The sequence below is a fragment of the Centruroides vittatus genome, unplaced genomic scaffold, assembly GCF_030686945.1.
Source record: "Centruroides vittatus isolate TY-2023 unplaced genomic scaffold, ASM3068694v2 scaffold_769, whole genome shotgun sequence".
NCBI classification, from domain to species: Eukaryota; Metazoa; Arthropoda; class Arachnida; order Scorpiones; family Buthidae; genus Centruroides; species Centruroides vittatus.
In genome coordinates, this window is record NW_027122717.1 from 4,447,074 (window position 1) to 4,466,175 (window position 19,102).

A 19,102-nucleotide genomic window follows, 5' to 3' on the forward strand; every position below is an offset into this window, starting at 1 on the left:
CAGTGATACCTTGGTTTTTGTTGGTAATCCATCCAAAACCAACGAAAACTGAGGCAGTTATTTCCGTATGAATTAATGTAAATCCAATTAATTCATTCTAGACCCTCCAAAATACATACCAAAAACACATTTTATAGAGAATTAATATAGTATTAAATACTAAAAACAATAAGAAATTAATATAATAGACCAATTAGCATAAAGATAAAAGCAATGGAATTGTTTAACTAGACATGTGGGGTAATGTCTTGTAGAAGCTAGTTGGACATGAGCTTCTAGCCTATATTGCCCCGTGGTAAAGTGTGACGTAATTGTCGTGTAATAATAGCTGTATGCGTTTACGATGGCTGTATCGCAGGGAATAATGCCTTCTGGGAGGTCTGTTTAAGGGTAACTGGCCCCTATTCAGGTGTTACAGATGTGGAGAAAACCTAGAAAATTTCAAGTGGCCAGCCTGTCCTGACAAAGCTCGAACCCACAATCAAACTCCCAGTGTTCGGGGAATGGAACCATTGGCCAATGATGGGCTATTGCGCGGTAATGCTCACACAACGCGAAAATAACACCACACTGAGTCGGAAAATGCATAGGTCACCCTTTGTTTTTGAAAAATTAGCAGCAAGGTCACTTGAGCGTGCCAATGAAATCCGAGGCAATTGATGAAAACTGAGACAAATTTTTTGCGAAAAAATCAATGAAAACTGAGTTATTACTGTACAGAAGTTACTAATTGATAAATAAATCAAAGTGTTATTTTAAAATCATAACTCATAGTGACTATTAAAGATTATTTTAATATTTTAGTTTTTAAGTTTTTTGTAAATAATTGCTTACTATTTTATGGTGTTATAATTTCCAGTTAACTGTTATTTTCTATCTCTATATTAACCATAGCTCTCATTTTTGTTGAAACCAGAGCTGTCATGTATTCTTTAAAAAATTCTTGGCTTTAACTTGTAACAGCTTTCCCCTTCAGTTTGAGGATTTCATAATTCAGTGTTAGATCAAGTAGGTGAATATGTAAAGTAAAATAATCCTTATGAAGAAGTGTTTCTGTGTTTAACCAAACAAACCACAGCATTCTAGCTTCAGTAGAACCTGAGATGTTTACATTCAAAGTTGTGATTTATGATGGTGGGGTATCAACTGACATGAGCTAACATGGTATTGTCTCCACAATTTTGAACTGTGATTCATATTAAATATATAAAGTTCAAAAATTGTTTGTGATAGGTTTAGCTTTCTGTCATAGTAATCAAGAATTTAATTATTAGAATGATAACTAATATCATTTTGTAAGGAAAAAGGATTAAGCAGCTTGACACAATTCATTACATGCTGCATGTTGCTTGGCATGCATGACAATTGAATAATTATTCCTGTCTTAGCTAGAGTCTCATGATGACGTATACATGCATTAGAGTTATTCATAACTTTGTAAACCAATTTGAGGACCAATTTAATGGTAACAGAATAAGCCAAAATCATGCTTTCATGTTTGACAAGGTAATAAAGATCACAAAAACAGTAAAACTTATTCTAGAGTTACAAGCTCAATCTTGGATTATGAAATTCTTGATTTGGAGCATTGTTGGTGCATGCAATTGTAACAATATTCAAATATGAAGTATTTTTATATGTCTTATGTATAGCATTTTCTCTAAACAATAAGACAGTGGTTCCCAACCGGTGTTCCGTAAGCATCTCCCAGGTGTTCCGCAGATTTAGTCGCAAATTGGAAAGTGTACAATCATATTCGAGCCGCCGAATATCAAAAAATTAAAATCATAAAATTTTCATAAACTTAAATATATATGTACGACTCGTACTTATGGAGTGTACTACTGTTTCGAATAAGATAAAGGCAATGATAAAAACTGAATGAAATATGTAAAAAACATCAGGCACAAGTTTCCCATTAAAGTTATTTAGGTATATTTTTTCCTGTCTTAGAATTGGCATTAATAATATGAGTAGAGATTTTGAATTATAACTGCTCAATTCTAATAAAATAACTGATGACAAGCTTATGTATTTCATATTAACTTAAGTAAGTGTTCCACTAAAGAAAATTGCTCACAAAAGTGTTCTGCATCCTAGAAAAGGTTGGGAACCACTGGAATAAGAGGTCTCATGAATATAATTTATAACTCTTGTTATTATTTAGATCAAACATTGAGGTAGTTTAATAAATATTTAATTTATTTAGAATTTCAATTAAACTGGTGGATAAAACTAATTATGGTTGTGTTTTAATTTAATGTTTTAAGTTTTAAGGTGATTACACCTTAAAATATTAACCTTTTTTTCAAATTACTAACCAAATTTTATTACATTGTGATACGCTAATGTCTGTTTGTCATTTGTGAAAATGTTAATATTTCTCACCTGCATTTTATTGAAATTGAGTGATCATCTCATAAAATTTAAACTTTGTAAAATTGATTGTTAAAAGTTCATATTGGTACCTATAAATTTATTAAATGTTTAACAGAAAAAATAATTTCACAAATGTCAAAATTCAGATTTTGAAACAAATTTCGTTGATTATCGTACTGAGTTTTTCTTTTAAAAAAGTAAAATTAAATTTGAATCAAGAAATTAAAAATATTTTACTTTTTTATGTAAAAAGTGTATTAAATATTATTATAATATGAAATCATTATAATTTTTGTAAAAATACATTTTTGAAAGATTTTGATTTAGCAAACAAAAAATTATATAAATTTCTTATTTATGATGATAGAAAACTAACAATGAACCACCAAAGAAAGTTAGACCAAAGGTAATAAATTGTGGAAAATGTGAAGCATGTTTAAGAGAAAGTGATTGCGGAGAATGTAGTCATTGTCGAGTAAGTAAAAAATTATACAAAAATTTTGAAATACTTACATATTTTTTATGTTGATATTAAAGACATATCTATATATGGTATGAAAATAATTTATTAAATAATGTAAACATTGTTATTCTAGAATTGGTATAAATTAATTATACAATTTTAAATTATATTAATAGGATAAACCCCGTTTTGGTGGTCCAAACAGAATAAAGAAGAAATGTCGACTGAAAATTTGTATAAAAAACTTGGTAAAATATTTATGGTATATTTTAAGAATAGTGTTTTTAAAAGTAATATATATAATTTTTTATTTTTAATGTTTGAGTTATTTTTTTAGTAGCATATGACTCCATTGTAAAACAAGTGGTAACAAAATACAAAATATTTAGAATTCTTGAGGTTTATACGAGATTAAATGTTTTTTGAAACATTATATCTCACCTTCAAGTTATCTCAAAAAAATTAAATTAAAATTAAGAAGAAAGAAGAGCCTTTAAAAATATTTCTGGAATGTTTTTAAGGACTTCTTTTTTTTATTTGAATTTTATTTAATAAACCACTTGAAGTTGAGGTAAAAATGCCTGTAAAACATTTGATCATGTAAACCTCTAGACACAGTATTTAAATGATGATTTAATTAAAAGTAATTAGTTATTTGTGTTAATTGATATTTAAAATAATTTTATTTCTAAAAATTGCATTGAGCAATTGTGATATAATCAACAGTTTTCAATAAAACTTTGAATTTAAGTAATATTAGAAGAAATTATCTTACAAATTATATATTTATTTATTTTTTTGCCTCAGAAAACACGAAAAACTCCACTATCATCATCACCATCAACACCTGTGACATCATCAACTACTCCATTATCAGCCATAACCATGCAAACTCCTTCACCTCTACCATTACATATAGATGATGATGATTTACTCTCTGATCAAGCAAAAAAGAAAGGTTTTGGATGTGGAGAGTGTCCAGGATGTTTAAGAATTGAAGATTGTGGAGAATGCCAAACCTGTTTGGTTTGTGATCCTCTTTACTTTTTTCTTATTGTTGTTTAAATTTGTTATATTGACCGATAATTAATGTTGTGTTAATTAGGATGAAAAACATGCCAGACCTAATAGTCCTAAAAAGAAATGTCTTCTTAAGGAATGTGAAATGATTTCTGTAAGAATTTTTATATACTAATAATGAATATAATTTTCTTATATTTTGAAATATAAACTTTTTAAACCAAGGAACCAGTCAGCTAATTAGAATATTAATTTTTTAAATAAAATTTTCTAATATGATAACTACTACATTAAAAAGATATAGTATTTTTGAATGGAGAATTACAAATTTAAAAATGAAGAGTGAATGATTTTAAATATTTGTATAGAGTTACTTTTATTTTCTTTAAAAGTGATATAAATGGAGATCAGATTTTGTAGCCACAGAAAACTGAAAAAGTAGTGAAAACTGAAAAGTGTTTTGAAAGTAGCAAATTAAAAAAAAAAAATTTTTTTGTTAACACATATAAGACAAAGAAATGAAAAAGAATGAACAATTAAGTGAACCATTTCTACTACTACTTACATTTCTTCTTTTACTACTTTAATATACTATTTGTTGTATTTTTATTATGATTACTTTGTTACTATTTTAATTTACCTTTAAGTTAATATTATAGTGAACCAGTATGTATATCATTGTATTTTTCAGCTTCAGTATTGTTATATGATGATATGATCATAACATCAACTGTTTTATGTGCATATTTAAATATAGTAATGATGATTGAATCTTTATCTACTTTATATCTTTTCTGTGCAGTTTTTTCTTTGTAGAGTTTTCTGTAAAAACAAATGTTTGCAGAAATTATATGAAAATAGAAGTTAAAGTATATGAATAAGCACACTGCACTAAGAAAAAAATTTGCATAGTAACATGAAGCAGGAATAAAGGAAAGGAATTGGTTTAGTGTATTGCCAGCTCTGAACTCTGTTGAGCTGTCAATATTGAACTTTTTCAGAACAAACTTGCATTAACTGAAACTACATATATTGAGTAATTATTATTGCCTTATTGTCCTTATTTCAATACTTATTATATTTGTCAACTTGGACATAAATTATTAATAAAGGAGGAGGCTCAATAAAGAAAGTCTGTTTTCTTTGAGAAATTTTGCAATAATACTTACACCAGTTTAACAGTCCTATTAATAATTTATGTCAAAGTTGACAAATATAATAAGTACATATATTGAGAGTTAACTATATATTTTATTTTGATGATAGACTTAGCAACCATGTGCTGAGAAGTTTACTGGAATTAGTATGTGAACATTAATTCTTTTTGTTGCAAGAGTACAGTACATTTAAAAAATGGAAAAATGCATGTGTTTCATATGGAAAAATTTAACAAATTGTGTGTAAAAGATAAGAAAAAAAATAAAATAAAATAGCATTAAAGTAGCATAACTGGATTTATTTAGAAAGACTCCCAGTAAAGATATGTTATCAGGAATGATTGATCTCTGAGCAGAAAAAAAGTATCAATTGCTACCAAAGCTGATCTCTAATAATAATTGTTCTATTGAAATAGATATTCTTTTTATAAAATTTATTTTTGTTTTTGAGAAGTAAATAGTTTTTTTTTTTTTTTTGGGGTATTTATTATATGCTAGCACTTTACTGCTGCACAGTATATTTTTCCTGATTATTTGTCAAGAAGTTTCAACAGTTTAAGTTGAATGATAAATATTTTTATTAAATCTTATTATTTTTATTTTAATAAAAATTATTTATATTTGTTATACTTAAAAATAACTTTTATCTTATTATTTTAGGGTGAAAGAGTTTATCAAGTTGAAAAAGTTTTAGGAAAAAGATTTCAGAATGGTCGTTTGGAATATTTACTTAAATGGAAGGGTTATCCTAAGTAAGGAGATGAAAAAATATTCATTTTTAATGTTTACAATATTAAATTTAATTGCTTAATTTTGTTTTTAGTTCTGAAAATTGTTGGGAACCAGAAGAAAATATTTTAAGTCGTGATCTAATTGAAGAATTTGAAAGATCTAATCAAATGGAGAATGAGGATTCTGTGACTGAAAAAGCAATTCAATTACCTGAAAAACGTCAATGGGAAGAAGATTCTGATCAGGAGGCAAAAAAAATTAGACTTGATGATGAAGTTAGTTCTTTATTTTAACTAAGTTTAAAGTATCACCTAAATTTTTAAAATGCAAAAGAATTTATTTCTGTTAAATTAGTTAAAATCTGAAATCAAATTTTTATGACAACATTTTTATAAATTTTATTTTTTCACAAAAAGCAAATATTTTTATATTGATAGATATTTACTTTTATTTCAATAGATATTTAGAGTTTTGTCATGAAGTCACTCATTAATTTTTTCAGGCTGTTTTATCAGAAACAGATTTGGAAGAGTTGCAGGAATTTGGTTCCAATAAAGATCCTCTGCTGGAAGCATTGGGACTTCAAAAGCAGAGTGATTCCGAAACACCTACATCTCCTACGTCAGAGACGAGGAAAAAGCGAACAAGCAAACAAGCAGCAATGAATTTAATAAAAAGTGTTTGTGGTAAGAAAAAACGAGTTGTTGTCGAAAGCCCAAAACAAAAATTATGGGAAGTTATGGATGATGAATCCTCATTTATAGATCATACTAAAGCTCAAGATGTAGATGACGATAGTCCCGAGTTGACAACATCAGTATTATACATACCAAAACCCGATGAACCAGGAAAATATATTCTAGTCATGGGAGAACAGAAACAACTTGACATGTTAGAAAAAGCAAATTTAAATCCAAAAGTAATTTTAGGGCCAAAATCAAAAGAAGTAGAAGAGGCTGAAAATGAGTTGAATGTTTCTACAAAAGTTTCTTCTGACAAAGAAAATAGTTCATCGAGTGAATCGAAAAACTTAGAAGATAAATATGATGAATATGATTTCAGCCTAGAGGATGAATTACCTCTAAAGAAACCATTACATGAAAAAAGTGAACAACCTACTACTGAAACTAAAAAGAAAAGCAAATCATCTAAACAAGATAAAGACAGTAATTCTTCAGTTGGAAAATCACCATCAAGTAAACGTAAAAATAAACAATGCAAGGAAGAAAGTCTTGCAATTCTTCAAATGATGAGTGATATATCTGAGGCTAGAGCCAATACTCGAAATATCTCTATTGATGAAACTGAAGTTCTTAAACCAAATAAAGGAACAAGTGGAAACAGTATAGTAGAGCAGTCTTCTGAATCACCTGTTTCTACATCTAATAATAACGATTTACTTTCGACTGCTCTTACTATAAAAAGAGGACCTGGAAGACCACCAAAAGTTCCCAGACCATATTTAATTCCTCTGACTGGTAACCCACCATTACTTCAAGTTGTTAATGATAAATTAGTTCCAGTGAAAAGAGGACGTGGTCGACCTCGTAAAAGTGAATCACAACTTTTATTAAAGGATAAAGGATCCAAAGTAGAAAGAATTGTAACATTAGTAGATAAAGATGGTATACCAGTTTCCAAAATCATCTCAAATGATGATGATAAAATTCTTTCTGGTCGTGCATCACCAGTAAAAGAAATGGCTATTGATATACTTGTTGACACCACAGGAAATTTAACAAAAGGAAAGCCACGGAAAAATGTTGACGATGATAGCATGTATGATGAGGATCCTGACAGTGATGGTCAGAGTGGATCTAAATCTGACACAGCTTCTCTAGAAGGTAGTTCAGAAAAGTTTTCTAGTAGAAAGAAAGTGAAATCTCCAACTCTGATTCGTAAACAAGAAACTAATCTTTCTAAAATAAAGAAAAATAGGGTTTTTGTAGTCATGCCTGATGGAACTATGGTAGAAGTTAGTGGAAGTGATCGCCAAAAAGCAATTGCTCGTGCAACAGCCAAAGTCGAAGCAATAAATAAAGGAGAAAAATCTAAAGAGGTAAATATTAATTTTATTTTCATAATACTTGTGGATAATTTGTCTGTAAATAATATTAATATAAAAGAATAAATGAGTGAATATTTATTTTGTCAGAAACTTATTAAATATGCAATACAAGTATTGCATATTTAATAAGTTGTGTTTAAAAGCATTTTTTGAAATGGTTCTGTAAAAAAAAAATACACGATACTTTTAAAGCAGCAAATGAAATTTTGGAATTTTATATATTTACACAAGATCAAAAACATCTTTTTAATTTTGATTGTTGGGATTGAAAATGTTATCATTTAACTTAGAAATAATGAAATGTAATCAAACAAATAGCTAGATCTTTATCAGACTATTTCAGGCTAATTAATTAAGTAATTTGACTACAGACAGATGGTTAAGTTGCTATCTTCTGTTAAATTTAATGAGAGAGTGGCTTACAAACGTAACTCTAGCCTAATTATTTAATACTCAGCTGGCGAAAAATAACATAAAGTAATTAGGTGGAATTCATCATGCAGCAATTTTTTGCATTTTTGGATAATTTTTTAAATTGTGATATTTCGCTTCAAAATCGTGCTATATTCAATCTGTTTTTTGTGTTTGATTAAAAACATATTACAGTTTATGAATGTTTAATTTTTATTTAATTCACATTTAAAATAATATTAAAATTTGAAGTTTATGAAGAAAAGAAAAAAAAAATTAATTTACAGAGATTCACTGAACTTTGTACATCTGTTAGTTAGATAGATACATCAGTCTTCTTTTAAACAAAACAAACCGCAATTCTCTAGCTAGAGCGGGGGGGGGAGAAGTTATTGCCGTTATTTACACTACATCTCTAATTACTTAGCCAGGAGAGGAGTCCATTGTTATTGTAAAGTGAGGCATCAAAGTTTATCAACATATATTTCTGCTTCAAACAGTGAATATTTGACACATTTTATATATTTTTTCACTGCTTTATACAATAATACACTATAATAAGTGATTAGTTAATTTTTTCATGCAATTATGCAATATTCGGAAGTAATGAGTTTACCGGTAAATTTTTCAGCTGGAAACTTTTGATAAGAAATCATCTTGTCAAATTAGAGTCAAATAACATAAAAACTAGTAGAATTATGCTTTAAAATAAAGAATATTTTTAACGTTTATGTTATTTCTGACTCCAATCACGTGGATTGGTTCTTTGCAGGAAAATCCTGACCAGATGGTTCTGAAAAAACTCTCATTCGTCGAAGTTGATTCAGTCATAATATAAATTTCCAATTAGAGTGTAATAGTCATAGAAACAAAAATTTTAAAGCAGTTAACAGCAAGATCTTCCATAGACTTACTATAGGGGGGTGTAGTTTTCTGGGATTATTTATTGCTAGATAGTTTTGAAAACATATTTACTCACCTAAATATTGTAGAATTAGCTAATTTAATGTCTCTGTACGTTAAATTAGTTAATTAGAGCTAAAAAAACTATTTAAAAAGTAAATTTATTGTGATTGTTTACATTTTACTTTGAAGGTTGGAGGCAGGGCCTTTTTGTGGCAAGTTTTTCCTTTCACAAGTCTGTGATTAGTTAAAGCAATGTCAACAAAGACAGAAGATACCAAATAAAACCTTAGAAGGAGTTTCCCTTTGATTGTTTTCAGCCAACTGTGTAGTTAACTGTGAAGATTTACTGTAGAATGGTAGAGGGATGTATTTACCGAAATATTTATGGCCCAGGAGTGGTAACAAAACACTTATTGACTTAAACAAAGTCAGTTGACCTTGAAAAGAGCGAATCAAAGCTAAGATCGCTGGAAAACTCGAATATAATGCAAATTAATGGAATTTTTTGGTTAATTTTTTAATTTACACTAAAGGGCGTATTTCGCATTACTGATTAACGAAAAAGTCACATGATATACACCTATTGGTGTCTAACTGCCTGGAAAGGGTAAATTAATTGATTAATAATTAATTAGGCTTAAGCCTGATTAAAAAGTTTGGCTATTTGTTATTTAAATTAATTATTGGGTTGGTTGCATATATAGTCAGTTTTTTAGTTTATATTGTAAAAGAAATTTGACAAGTTAAGAAAAATTTAAAAGTTTAAATTCATTAAAATTCCCCTTTTGTATGCTTCTTATTAACTAACTCTGCCTATCCAGATAAAATAACTCAATTTTCATCCACTTCCCAATTTCTTATCTAGTTGAAACTTTGCATATGTATGTATTCCTAATGACAATACATTTGGGGTTTTTTTTTTTTTTTTCAGTTTGCAAACAATGTTAGCAATTAGTGAAAAATTAAAATTTGTAAAAATCTGATAACAGATCTGCTACACATGAAATGGGGCAAACCTCGCCCCATTTTGGTCATACTGTCTGTATAATAAAGTTTTGTAACTGAATTTTCCATACCCCAATTAAATGCTAAAACAAGAAGAATTTCAATAATTTATTGTTATCTATATAAAATTAAAAGATAGAAAAATAAAAAATGTAAAAAATTTTAAAGAAACTCTTTATTTGCATAAATGCACTAAAAAGTAAAAGAACAAAATTTTCTTCAGCTTTCACAGTATTCTTTATATTACACAACTAAAATAAATGCATGAGGCACTCATGTTTAGAAATATTCTTAGTTACACTTCCTATCAATTTTTTCCATGCTTTCATTTTTGGTCACATAATATTGAGACTACTGTGGAAGCTGGGGAAAAAAATTTATTTTTTAATTTTTAGTGGATTTATGTTAATAAAGTGTTTCTGTGTAATTTTGTGACAGTAATGAAAAATTGTAAGCATAAGACAGTGATTGTCTTATGCAGAGATTTTTTTGAGCATCCATGATAAGCAGAAAAAATTTCCAATTAAAATTTTTACATACAACTCTGCTTGCAGTGAATTGCATTTAACATTTAAACTTTCAGAAATTTGCATAAACTTAAAAACTCTTATGCACATATTGAACCAAATGCTATGAATAATTTCTTTTGTAAATAAACAAGTTCAATCCAATAACTTATTACCTTAGATTTTATTTTAGTTTAGAATACATTGCAAGATTTTTATATTATATTTTAGCTGTGTCTTGGTAATGCATTACAATAACGTTCATTCAGAAAGGCTTTTTAGAGAATTTTCTGAGTGTCTTAGTTTTTTATTTTGAGGAAACCGTGTTTTATGTTTTCTTTCTTGCGTAGACACAATGCAGTGACAGTTGATTTAAAACACTGGGCAAATTTTCATCCTTTATTCGGTTGGAACGCCTTTTACATTGCGCATTTCAAGCCTATGCTCCTCTTCAGCCAACTTAAAATTGTCTGTACATGTTACAAATACATGTGTACAAACAGCACAGCATTTGTTGGGGGTTGTTATCTCCTGAGTGTTGGTGTTAAGAACTTGTATACTTTATCTTTTCTTGGTATTTGTTATCTTGATGTTAAACCAAGTTCTGCTCTCCAATGATGATATTTGCCATTTCTATATTAATAATTTAATTTTATCTTGAGGAAACTGTGTTTTATGTTGGCTGAAGAGGGGCATCGGCCCGAAACGCGCAATGTAAAAAGCATTCCAACCGAATAAAGGATGAAAATTTGCCCAGTGTTTTAAATCAACTGTCACTTTATTGTGTCTATGCAAGTCTTAGTTTTTCTTGTGTCACATGTCTAGCATATGAAAACAAGTCACTTTTAGCATTTTATATTAATGTCTGTGAAAAATGGCAAGAGGTAAGGCAGTACCAGAACCAATCAGGAAAGTTTATTATTCAGTAGTGTAAAGAAGGAATCTCCCAATGCAGTATCAAATAGATGTACAGATATATCAGACAATCTAGAAAATCATAAAATTTTTCTGAGAAAGGGAGACCACTCTTCCAGGAAAAGCTCTAGGAAGAAAACTACTACTAAGTACTATGCAACTACAGTCCTTTTGACAAATATTCTATTATCTGAATGCACAGTGAGTATGTATATATATATATATATATATCTGACGATGCAAATACAGGCTCTACAAATTTAAAGGAAAACCTCATAAATGAATCATATAAGCATAGACATTCAGCTTGGACTAGAACTCATCTGAAGTGGAAAAATATTGATTGGAAGAAAATACTATTGTTGAATGAATTAACATTTTATGTAAAACTGTGGGAATATAGGCAAGAATATCATTCATACTAAAGATGAATCTAATAATTTAGCATGATATTCAAGACAACTCCATAAGCCACAGTCACTAATGGTTTGGAGATGGATTAGCTCAAAGGGTGTTTGAGATTTCTTTTCTGTAATGGTAGTGTGAACTTTGAAATCAACATTCTAATTCTTTGGCAACATCTATGTAAAACAAAATGTAATTTTCCAAAATGAGCTTTTATGTTTCAGCATGACAATGCCCACATTTGCACAATGCTGGGAAAACCAAAGTCTGGCTGCAGTGTAATCATGTATATGTACTCTTCTAGTAAGCATCAAACCCAGACTTTTGTCCAATAGAAAATGTATGGAGATTTTTGAAAAGTAAGATAACTCAATGCCATCCTCACATGTTAGAACAATTACATATGTATTTAAGCAAAGAATGGTAAAAAAATTTCCATGCAGTTGCTGCACAAGTTTGTATATTCCATGTCTTAACACTTTCCATCTATTAAGCAAAAAGGTGATGATGTGACATTCTGATTACAGAATCTTAACACATTGAACAAAGAAACATGTTGCAAAGTCTCTACAAATTATAAATTACATATCTTAATAGCAAAATATTTTCCTAAAACCTGGGTTTCTAATATGTTTGTGTGATCACTTACTTACCTTTTTAATAAATTATTTTTTATTACAAAAATCTGTGCATTGTAGTATAAATTATTTTGTTTTTATTGGTGAAAAAAATTGATTGTATTTGGGGTTGTAATTAGATAAATAGTGAGGATAATATGAAAACACAGCTAACAAAGAGAGGGTCAGATATTTGGGTCTCCAATTCAAATGAAACTTGGTGAGTACATAGCCCTAAACACAAACAGCTACTTGTCCAAATAATAATCACTTCTCAAGCATTTCTGAAAAACAGGCCTTTGAAAATTGAGTATTTAGCATTATAAGTTTTTTTTAGAGGTTCCACATCTCTGAGTGGCAAAAGTTATAAAAAGCAGTTTTAAACATGATGCCATTTCCTGTTTAGCAAAAAATAGACTGTAGACTAAACTGTTAATGTTGTTATATGAAATTTTTATTTTTTCGTATTTAATGACAGAAGAGTTTAATCTACAGAGACTTCTTTTTTGCTAAACAGGAAATGACATCACATTTAATGCTTGTTTTGTAAGCTTTAAACATGAGTCTGAAAAAATAAACATCAGTGTTTTCAGTAAATAACTCAGTTGAAAGAATATTTAGCATTCTAAAAGTTTACATTTAAATCAGAAAAATACCAATCAAAATAAAAATATCTTTACCCATTTATTAACAAATGATCCAACTAGTATAAAAAAACTTCTGTAAGTAGGTAGCCATTTATACACTATTGAAACAAACTAAGGAAAATGTAAATTATATATCTTCCTGCCACCTGCTGAGAAAACAGAAAACTAACTTAGCACATGGCTTACCAGTCCTGACAGGTTCTAGAAGTGTTTCTAAAATTAGTTAAAGAATTTGAGACTTGAGTTCCATCAGACCTGAAAGAGATATAGCAGAAAATGTGTAAAGTGAGATTGTCAATAGCAAGGAAACTATTAAACAGTAGAACATTAAATACTATTATAAACTTGAAAGCATTTAAATCTATTTTTGTTAATTTATCTCAACTGCAAAAAATTACAATAATAATTTATAATTATAATTCATAAATATTTAATGAAAATAACTATTGGAGTCAAAATTTATTTAATATAATAATTGTTTAAATTATAAGTTTTTTTTATGTGTATGTTTTTGTCATTGCAGACATCCAAGAAAAAGGCTGATACTCGTCCTTTATTGGAAGAATGTACTTTAGATATTGATGATTCCGGAACACTGAAATTACCAAACACCATACAACTAGTTGAAAGTGAATTGCCTTTGGGTGAAGCAGAAAATGCTGAAAAATTAATTGGAATGTATCTGTTTCGTCAAGTGTATTCACCCAACGATCCAACTTTGCAGTGTTTGTTTTGCCGGGGAAAATATACACTTCGTTTTCCTGTTGATTTGGAAAAACATTATCATGTCGTTCATGAATTGGCTGTACAGAGTTGGAAAGCGGAATTTAGTGAAAATATTGTGTTTGTTTGTGTACCGTCAGACGTAACAGAAGATACAACTTTAAATTCTGCTTGCCGATTCTGTGAAGTCACTCTGAAGACATTGTGTGAAGTTCGAGAACATTATCCTTCTTCTCACGAAAAGATTGTGAGACTTGTACCCGAGTCAGCAGTCACCGAATTAGGGAATTCTTTTTATTGTAGTATATGTTCCTGTGCATCGGAAGATTTTGTCACTCATCATAAGCACATGAAAAGTGTTCATCGAATGCAGACATACGTTTGTCGTTACTGTAGTTATTGTACTTCCCGTCCAAGTCGTCTTCGAACTCATGTTAAACAGCGTCATTTACAAGAACAACCAGGTCCTCACTTGCAATGCTCAGTTTGTTCTGTTTATGTTCATGGGAAAGAGAGACTGAATAAACACATACTGTTATCACATGCAGTTCAGACAGGTAAATTATTATTTTTTAATAATTTAAATGGAAGCTAAATTCATTGTTATGAATTTGTTTTTATTTAGTATAATTAAGATAGTTTGAAGTGAACAGTGCTAAGATTATGTATTGCATAGATGTCATCTAAATAAATTAATAACTACAATTTATGATTTGTAGATATTCATTAATTTATTAATGAATGTTAACTTGTCTTCTAAATATAAGATATTAAATTTAAGCAGATCACAAAAAATTTATTTTCTGATTTAACATGTAGAAGGTTACTCTAACTTGTATCTTGTATTTTGATGAAATAAGATAGAATGTTGTGTGTATATGTGTATATATATATATATATATATACACATACTATGCCAGGGTAAAATGATGGCTGGCTGAGTGACATAGTGGATGAGTATATAGGCCATGGACATAGGAGTTGTACCAAGTCAGTGCCGTGAGTAACCGTGCATGGTTATATCAAGATTTAAATTTGTCTGGAAGCAAAGAATCACTGGGGGTCCAGGTGGCATCACTGGCAGTGCACTGCACAGAAAGCAGAGCTTGCAGGTTTGAATCCCATTCTAGATTGATTTTTTTCTTCCAGACTGTTTTAAAACTTATTTAATAAATATTAAATTATTATAATTATTAATTTTTATAATAGATGATGCCTAATGTTTATCTCTAATACCAAATTACTCAAATTATTTAATATCTAATTATTAATAGTAGCAGAAAATAGCTTGATTAATTAAAGCAATCATTTGGTTTATTTGAAGAACTTCAAATCTAACTGAGAAAAAAAGTCACATGAATAATGTCATGTTTGTCCCAGAAAACACATATCATCACTTTGCCTACAGTTGTTCACATTTTTGGGTGGTGGTGAGTCCACGTGCTTCCACTGCTTTAAAGCTTATTTTGATTCCAGAGTGAAGTGATACATCCATGTTTGTCACTTGTAATGATGTGATCTAGAAAATTCCGGCCTTTGCTGTCAAAATACTCCTTCAACTCTTCTGTGCCAGTCAAATGCAGAAAGCTGGCTTGGTAACTAGCATGCACTAACTTTTCAAAAATGCACATGTTTATGAATGATTGTGTTCACTATCCTCACAGAAAGATTTGTCTCTTGTACAGTTTCATAATGATTATCTAGGATCAGACATTCCACATGCTGGATGTTCACAAGAATAACTTGAACATCCAGCATGTGCTTGAAACATCACAGCTAGAATTGTCATTCATGGGCCTCTCACCATCTTTAAAATGTTTACACCATTTGAATGGTGTAAACATTTTAAGTGTTGCTGTGGCTGAGTGTTTCATTTTTGTATGTGCTTTGAAGTCTTCTGTGACTATTTGCAGGTTTTATGCCTTCTTTCATGAGAAACTTCACAACTTGCTGTTCTATGCAAGAATTAGTACAGTTGTCTGCCATTTTGAATAACTGTCACATGATTGGCTTGCAAAGATTGCACAGTTCTTAAAAGAATTTGATAAGTTCTATTAAAAGTTAGGATCTTCTCTTTAAAATTGAAATTATTTTAAAATGTTTAATATACTTTGACATAGCTAGCAACTGAGCCAGCAATTAATTTTTTGTTTTTTAAGTTATAAATTTTTGATATACTGAAAATTAAATGTCATTATAAAAACATGTGACATATTTCCAGAAACTGTTATGTTTAGAAAACAATCCTCATACCGGTACTCCAATATCCAATATCACTTCCTAAGCCTTTTAAATTTCCGGTACTCCATACGAAAATTAACAACTAATTAACTAACGTTTTCGATCGCCTCTCGCGATCTTCGTCAGGTTTTATCGACGGTTTTGAAATAGAATGCAAAAAGAATTATTTCAAAATTCAAATGATCGAACCTCTCCCGCGTGCAATAATTGCGAATGATCTAACATGCAATTAATCTAATTATCATATGCGTGGCGGTATGTATCCGATATGCACCCGCAATGGTAGCATCTCAGGATAGTGTAGTATTCCTGTATGGATGGACAGAGACATTTTTATGATGGTATCAGGGAGATTAATTGCATGTTAGATCATTCGCAATTATTGCACGCAGGAGAGGTTCGATCGTTTGAATTTTGAAATAATTCTTTTTGCATTCTATTTCAAAACCGTCGATAAAACCTGACGAAGATCACGGAGGCGATCGAAAACGTTAGTTAATTAGTTGTTAATTTTCGTATGGAGTACCGGAAATTTAAAAGGCTTAGGAAGTGATATTGGACTGTTATGTTTGAAAGTAATCTTCTATATTGAAAACATGGTAGCAGGGAGTAATTGTAATAAAAATCAAATTTATTTTAACATTTATAATTTTTATTTTTTTTTTTTAATTTATTTTTATAATTTTTATTCTTGCAGGTCCACAGATCTGGTCATGTGCTAAATGTCTTCAACCTTGTGGAGATGCTAGAGATTTGATGGGTCACATATCTAACTGCCCTCTTATTAATTGCGAACAGTCTCCTCAAGAGAAAGAGACTGCTGTTACAAATGCAAAGTCGACATTATTTTACAAGTGTAATAATTGTTCGTTAACATTTTCTTCAGAAGAAGAAATTAAGGTGAGCTTATTGTTATAAAGTAAAAACCTCACTAAGCCAAACTATAAAGAGTAAAAAAGAGTTTTGAGTTAACAAGTTTAATACCAGATTTTATCAAATTTTTCTGAGGCCATAAATTTTCCTAATCCAAACTCTCACGCAATTAATTTAATATGTTGAGGTGTGTGTGTGTGTGTTTGTGTTAGTGTTACTGTGAACAACTGATATCTGGCAAATGTCAATATTCTTCAGAAAATTCAGCATTCACGTAGTTGGTCAGTGTATGCACAAAATATTTGCTAAATATCATTACTTCTCACTTACACTGGCGAATGTCGACATTCAGCATGCACTGATGGTGAATGTTGAATAAAAATATTTTTATTACGTTAAGACAAAAATGCAACTTCTTAATATATGATATACTGTATGTCAAAATAGAAAGTTTAATTAAGTAACAGCACATGTAAATAAACTTTTGAACCCAAAACGAACAATACATTCTAAATCAGAAAAGAAAATAATAGTAATAATAAACTTACACAAAAATTGTGATAAATGTTATACAATCTTATTTATTGCAACAACTTAAACTATTATGACACTTTGAATTGCACAAGAGTCCCTTGCTTTTACAACTGCGTTTATTTGTGGAACATTTCTTTTTGCAATGACAGCATGTATAGCCTTGCCCTCCACTTCTCAAATTAGTTGCAGCTGCTTCTCTCAGCAATATTTCTTGAGAAGAAATCTCATCTATGGAAAGTAACTTTTCTTTACAAATTACAAACTGATTAAGGATATAAAGCTGCTTTGAAGGTGCCATTTTTGTTTGATAATTTATAAAAGTCAGTGTCTTCTATTCCAACAACAACTGCCAACACATTTCAGGCATCTGTACGACCATGGTCGACATTAGGGGTTTGCATTCGTATAGTATCGCTAGTTTGAGCAGGAGGAAACTTTCTTTTTGAGGTTCGTAATATTTTCGTTGCTTACAGCAGAAGATTCTCTTTCGCAGCTGATCTTTTTATAGAAACAAACTGTTGTTGTGCAGTCAGGGCTTGATATGAAGACGTGGTAGGTTGCAGCTCCTCTTGAATATGGTTTTCTGTATGGTCTCTGCTCAAATTTTCTTCAAAAGTATTAACAATTTCTTTGGTGTTTTTTGGTTTCATTATTTGCATTTACTCGCCAGGTAAACTATGCTGCCTCTTTTTGATTTAATGCTAAACAGGACTCTTAAGGACTTTGGCATATTCCTTCATGGTATGTTGTGTTCTTGGCAAAAAGTTTTTAAAGATCATAACTGGACAAACTTCATTAAATGGTCTTGATATAGGCTACCATTATGAACTTGTAATTGCCATCCCTGTGTGATTTCAGGCCTATCAGATCAACTTTACATCTTGACTCCAAACTGACCATTGGTTTCACAACAGTACCTGTTTTAGGTGCACTATGTTTTATTTGACATTGTTTATATAAATTTAAATACATTACAACTTCATATGTAATATTTTTGTATTTAATTTGCAATTCTTTAAGCATACATGTTCTTCCTCCATGGCATATTCTGATGCGAGTTTTGGATAGTATACTGAACAATTCAGTATTGGTAACATAATATTGTACATTTGTTTCTCCTGGTTTTAATGGCACAATTAACTTCTCTTCATCATTAATTTTTTAAATGTCAAAATGTTTTAGTTGTTTGTAATCCAAAGGTGTACTGCACTAAGTTTTAGCAGAAATCACTTCAGAAAGTATTTTAGAGTACTTTTCTTGGGAAAAATAAAAACAATTGTCTTCTCATTTACTCGCAATTAATGCATGTAACTTTTGAAAAAATATCACATTTTACTGCAGTAGCCATTCAATATAAATTTGGATATCAGATAAAAAAAATAAAAATTAAGCAAACATTGCACACACAAGCAAACCTTGCATAAGACTGACAAACAGCATAGTGTTCGAGAATACAACAAATAGATGCCACGTGACCTCATTCATGGCAGAGGATTTGGT

General features: G+C 29.8%; 1 protein-coding gene across 4 annotated transcripts in view; it reads left to right on the forward strand.

Annotated features, from left to right (window-relative positions):
* Positions 1–19,102, forward strand: part of LOC136989777 (uncharacterized) — a 72,597-nt gene that overhangs the window by 37,511 nt on the left and 15,984 nt on the right. For 3 of the 4 annotated variants that reach the window (XM_067288041.1, XM_067288042.1, XM_067288044.1), the window contains 9 exons: positions 2,747–2,854; positions 3,019–3,090; positions 3,650–3,868; positions 3,948–4,016; positions 5,680–5,771; positions 5,843–6,026; positions 6,254–7,810; positions 13,755–14,511; positions 16,893–17,095. In XM_067288041.1, coding sequence (XP_067144142.1) covers positions 2,747–2,854; positions 3,019–3,090; positions 3,650–3,868; positions 3,948–4,016; positions 5,680–5,771; positions 5,843–6,026; positions 6,254–7,810; positions 13,755–14,511; positions 16,893–17,095 — 3,261 coding nt within the window. The remainder of the gene's footprint in view (positions 1–2,746; positions 2,855–3,018; positions 3,091–3,649; positions 3,869–3,947; positions 4,017–5,679; positions 5,772–5,842; positions 6,027–6,253; positions 7,811–13,754; positions 14,512–16,892; positions 17,096–19,102) is intronic. The other variant, XM_067288043.1, reaches the window with a different exon arrangement.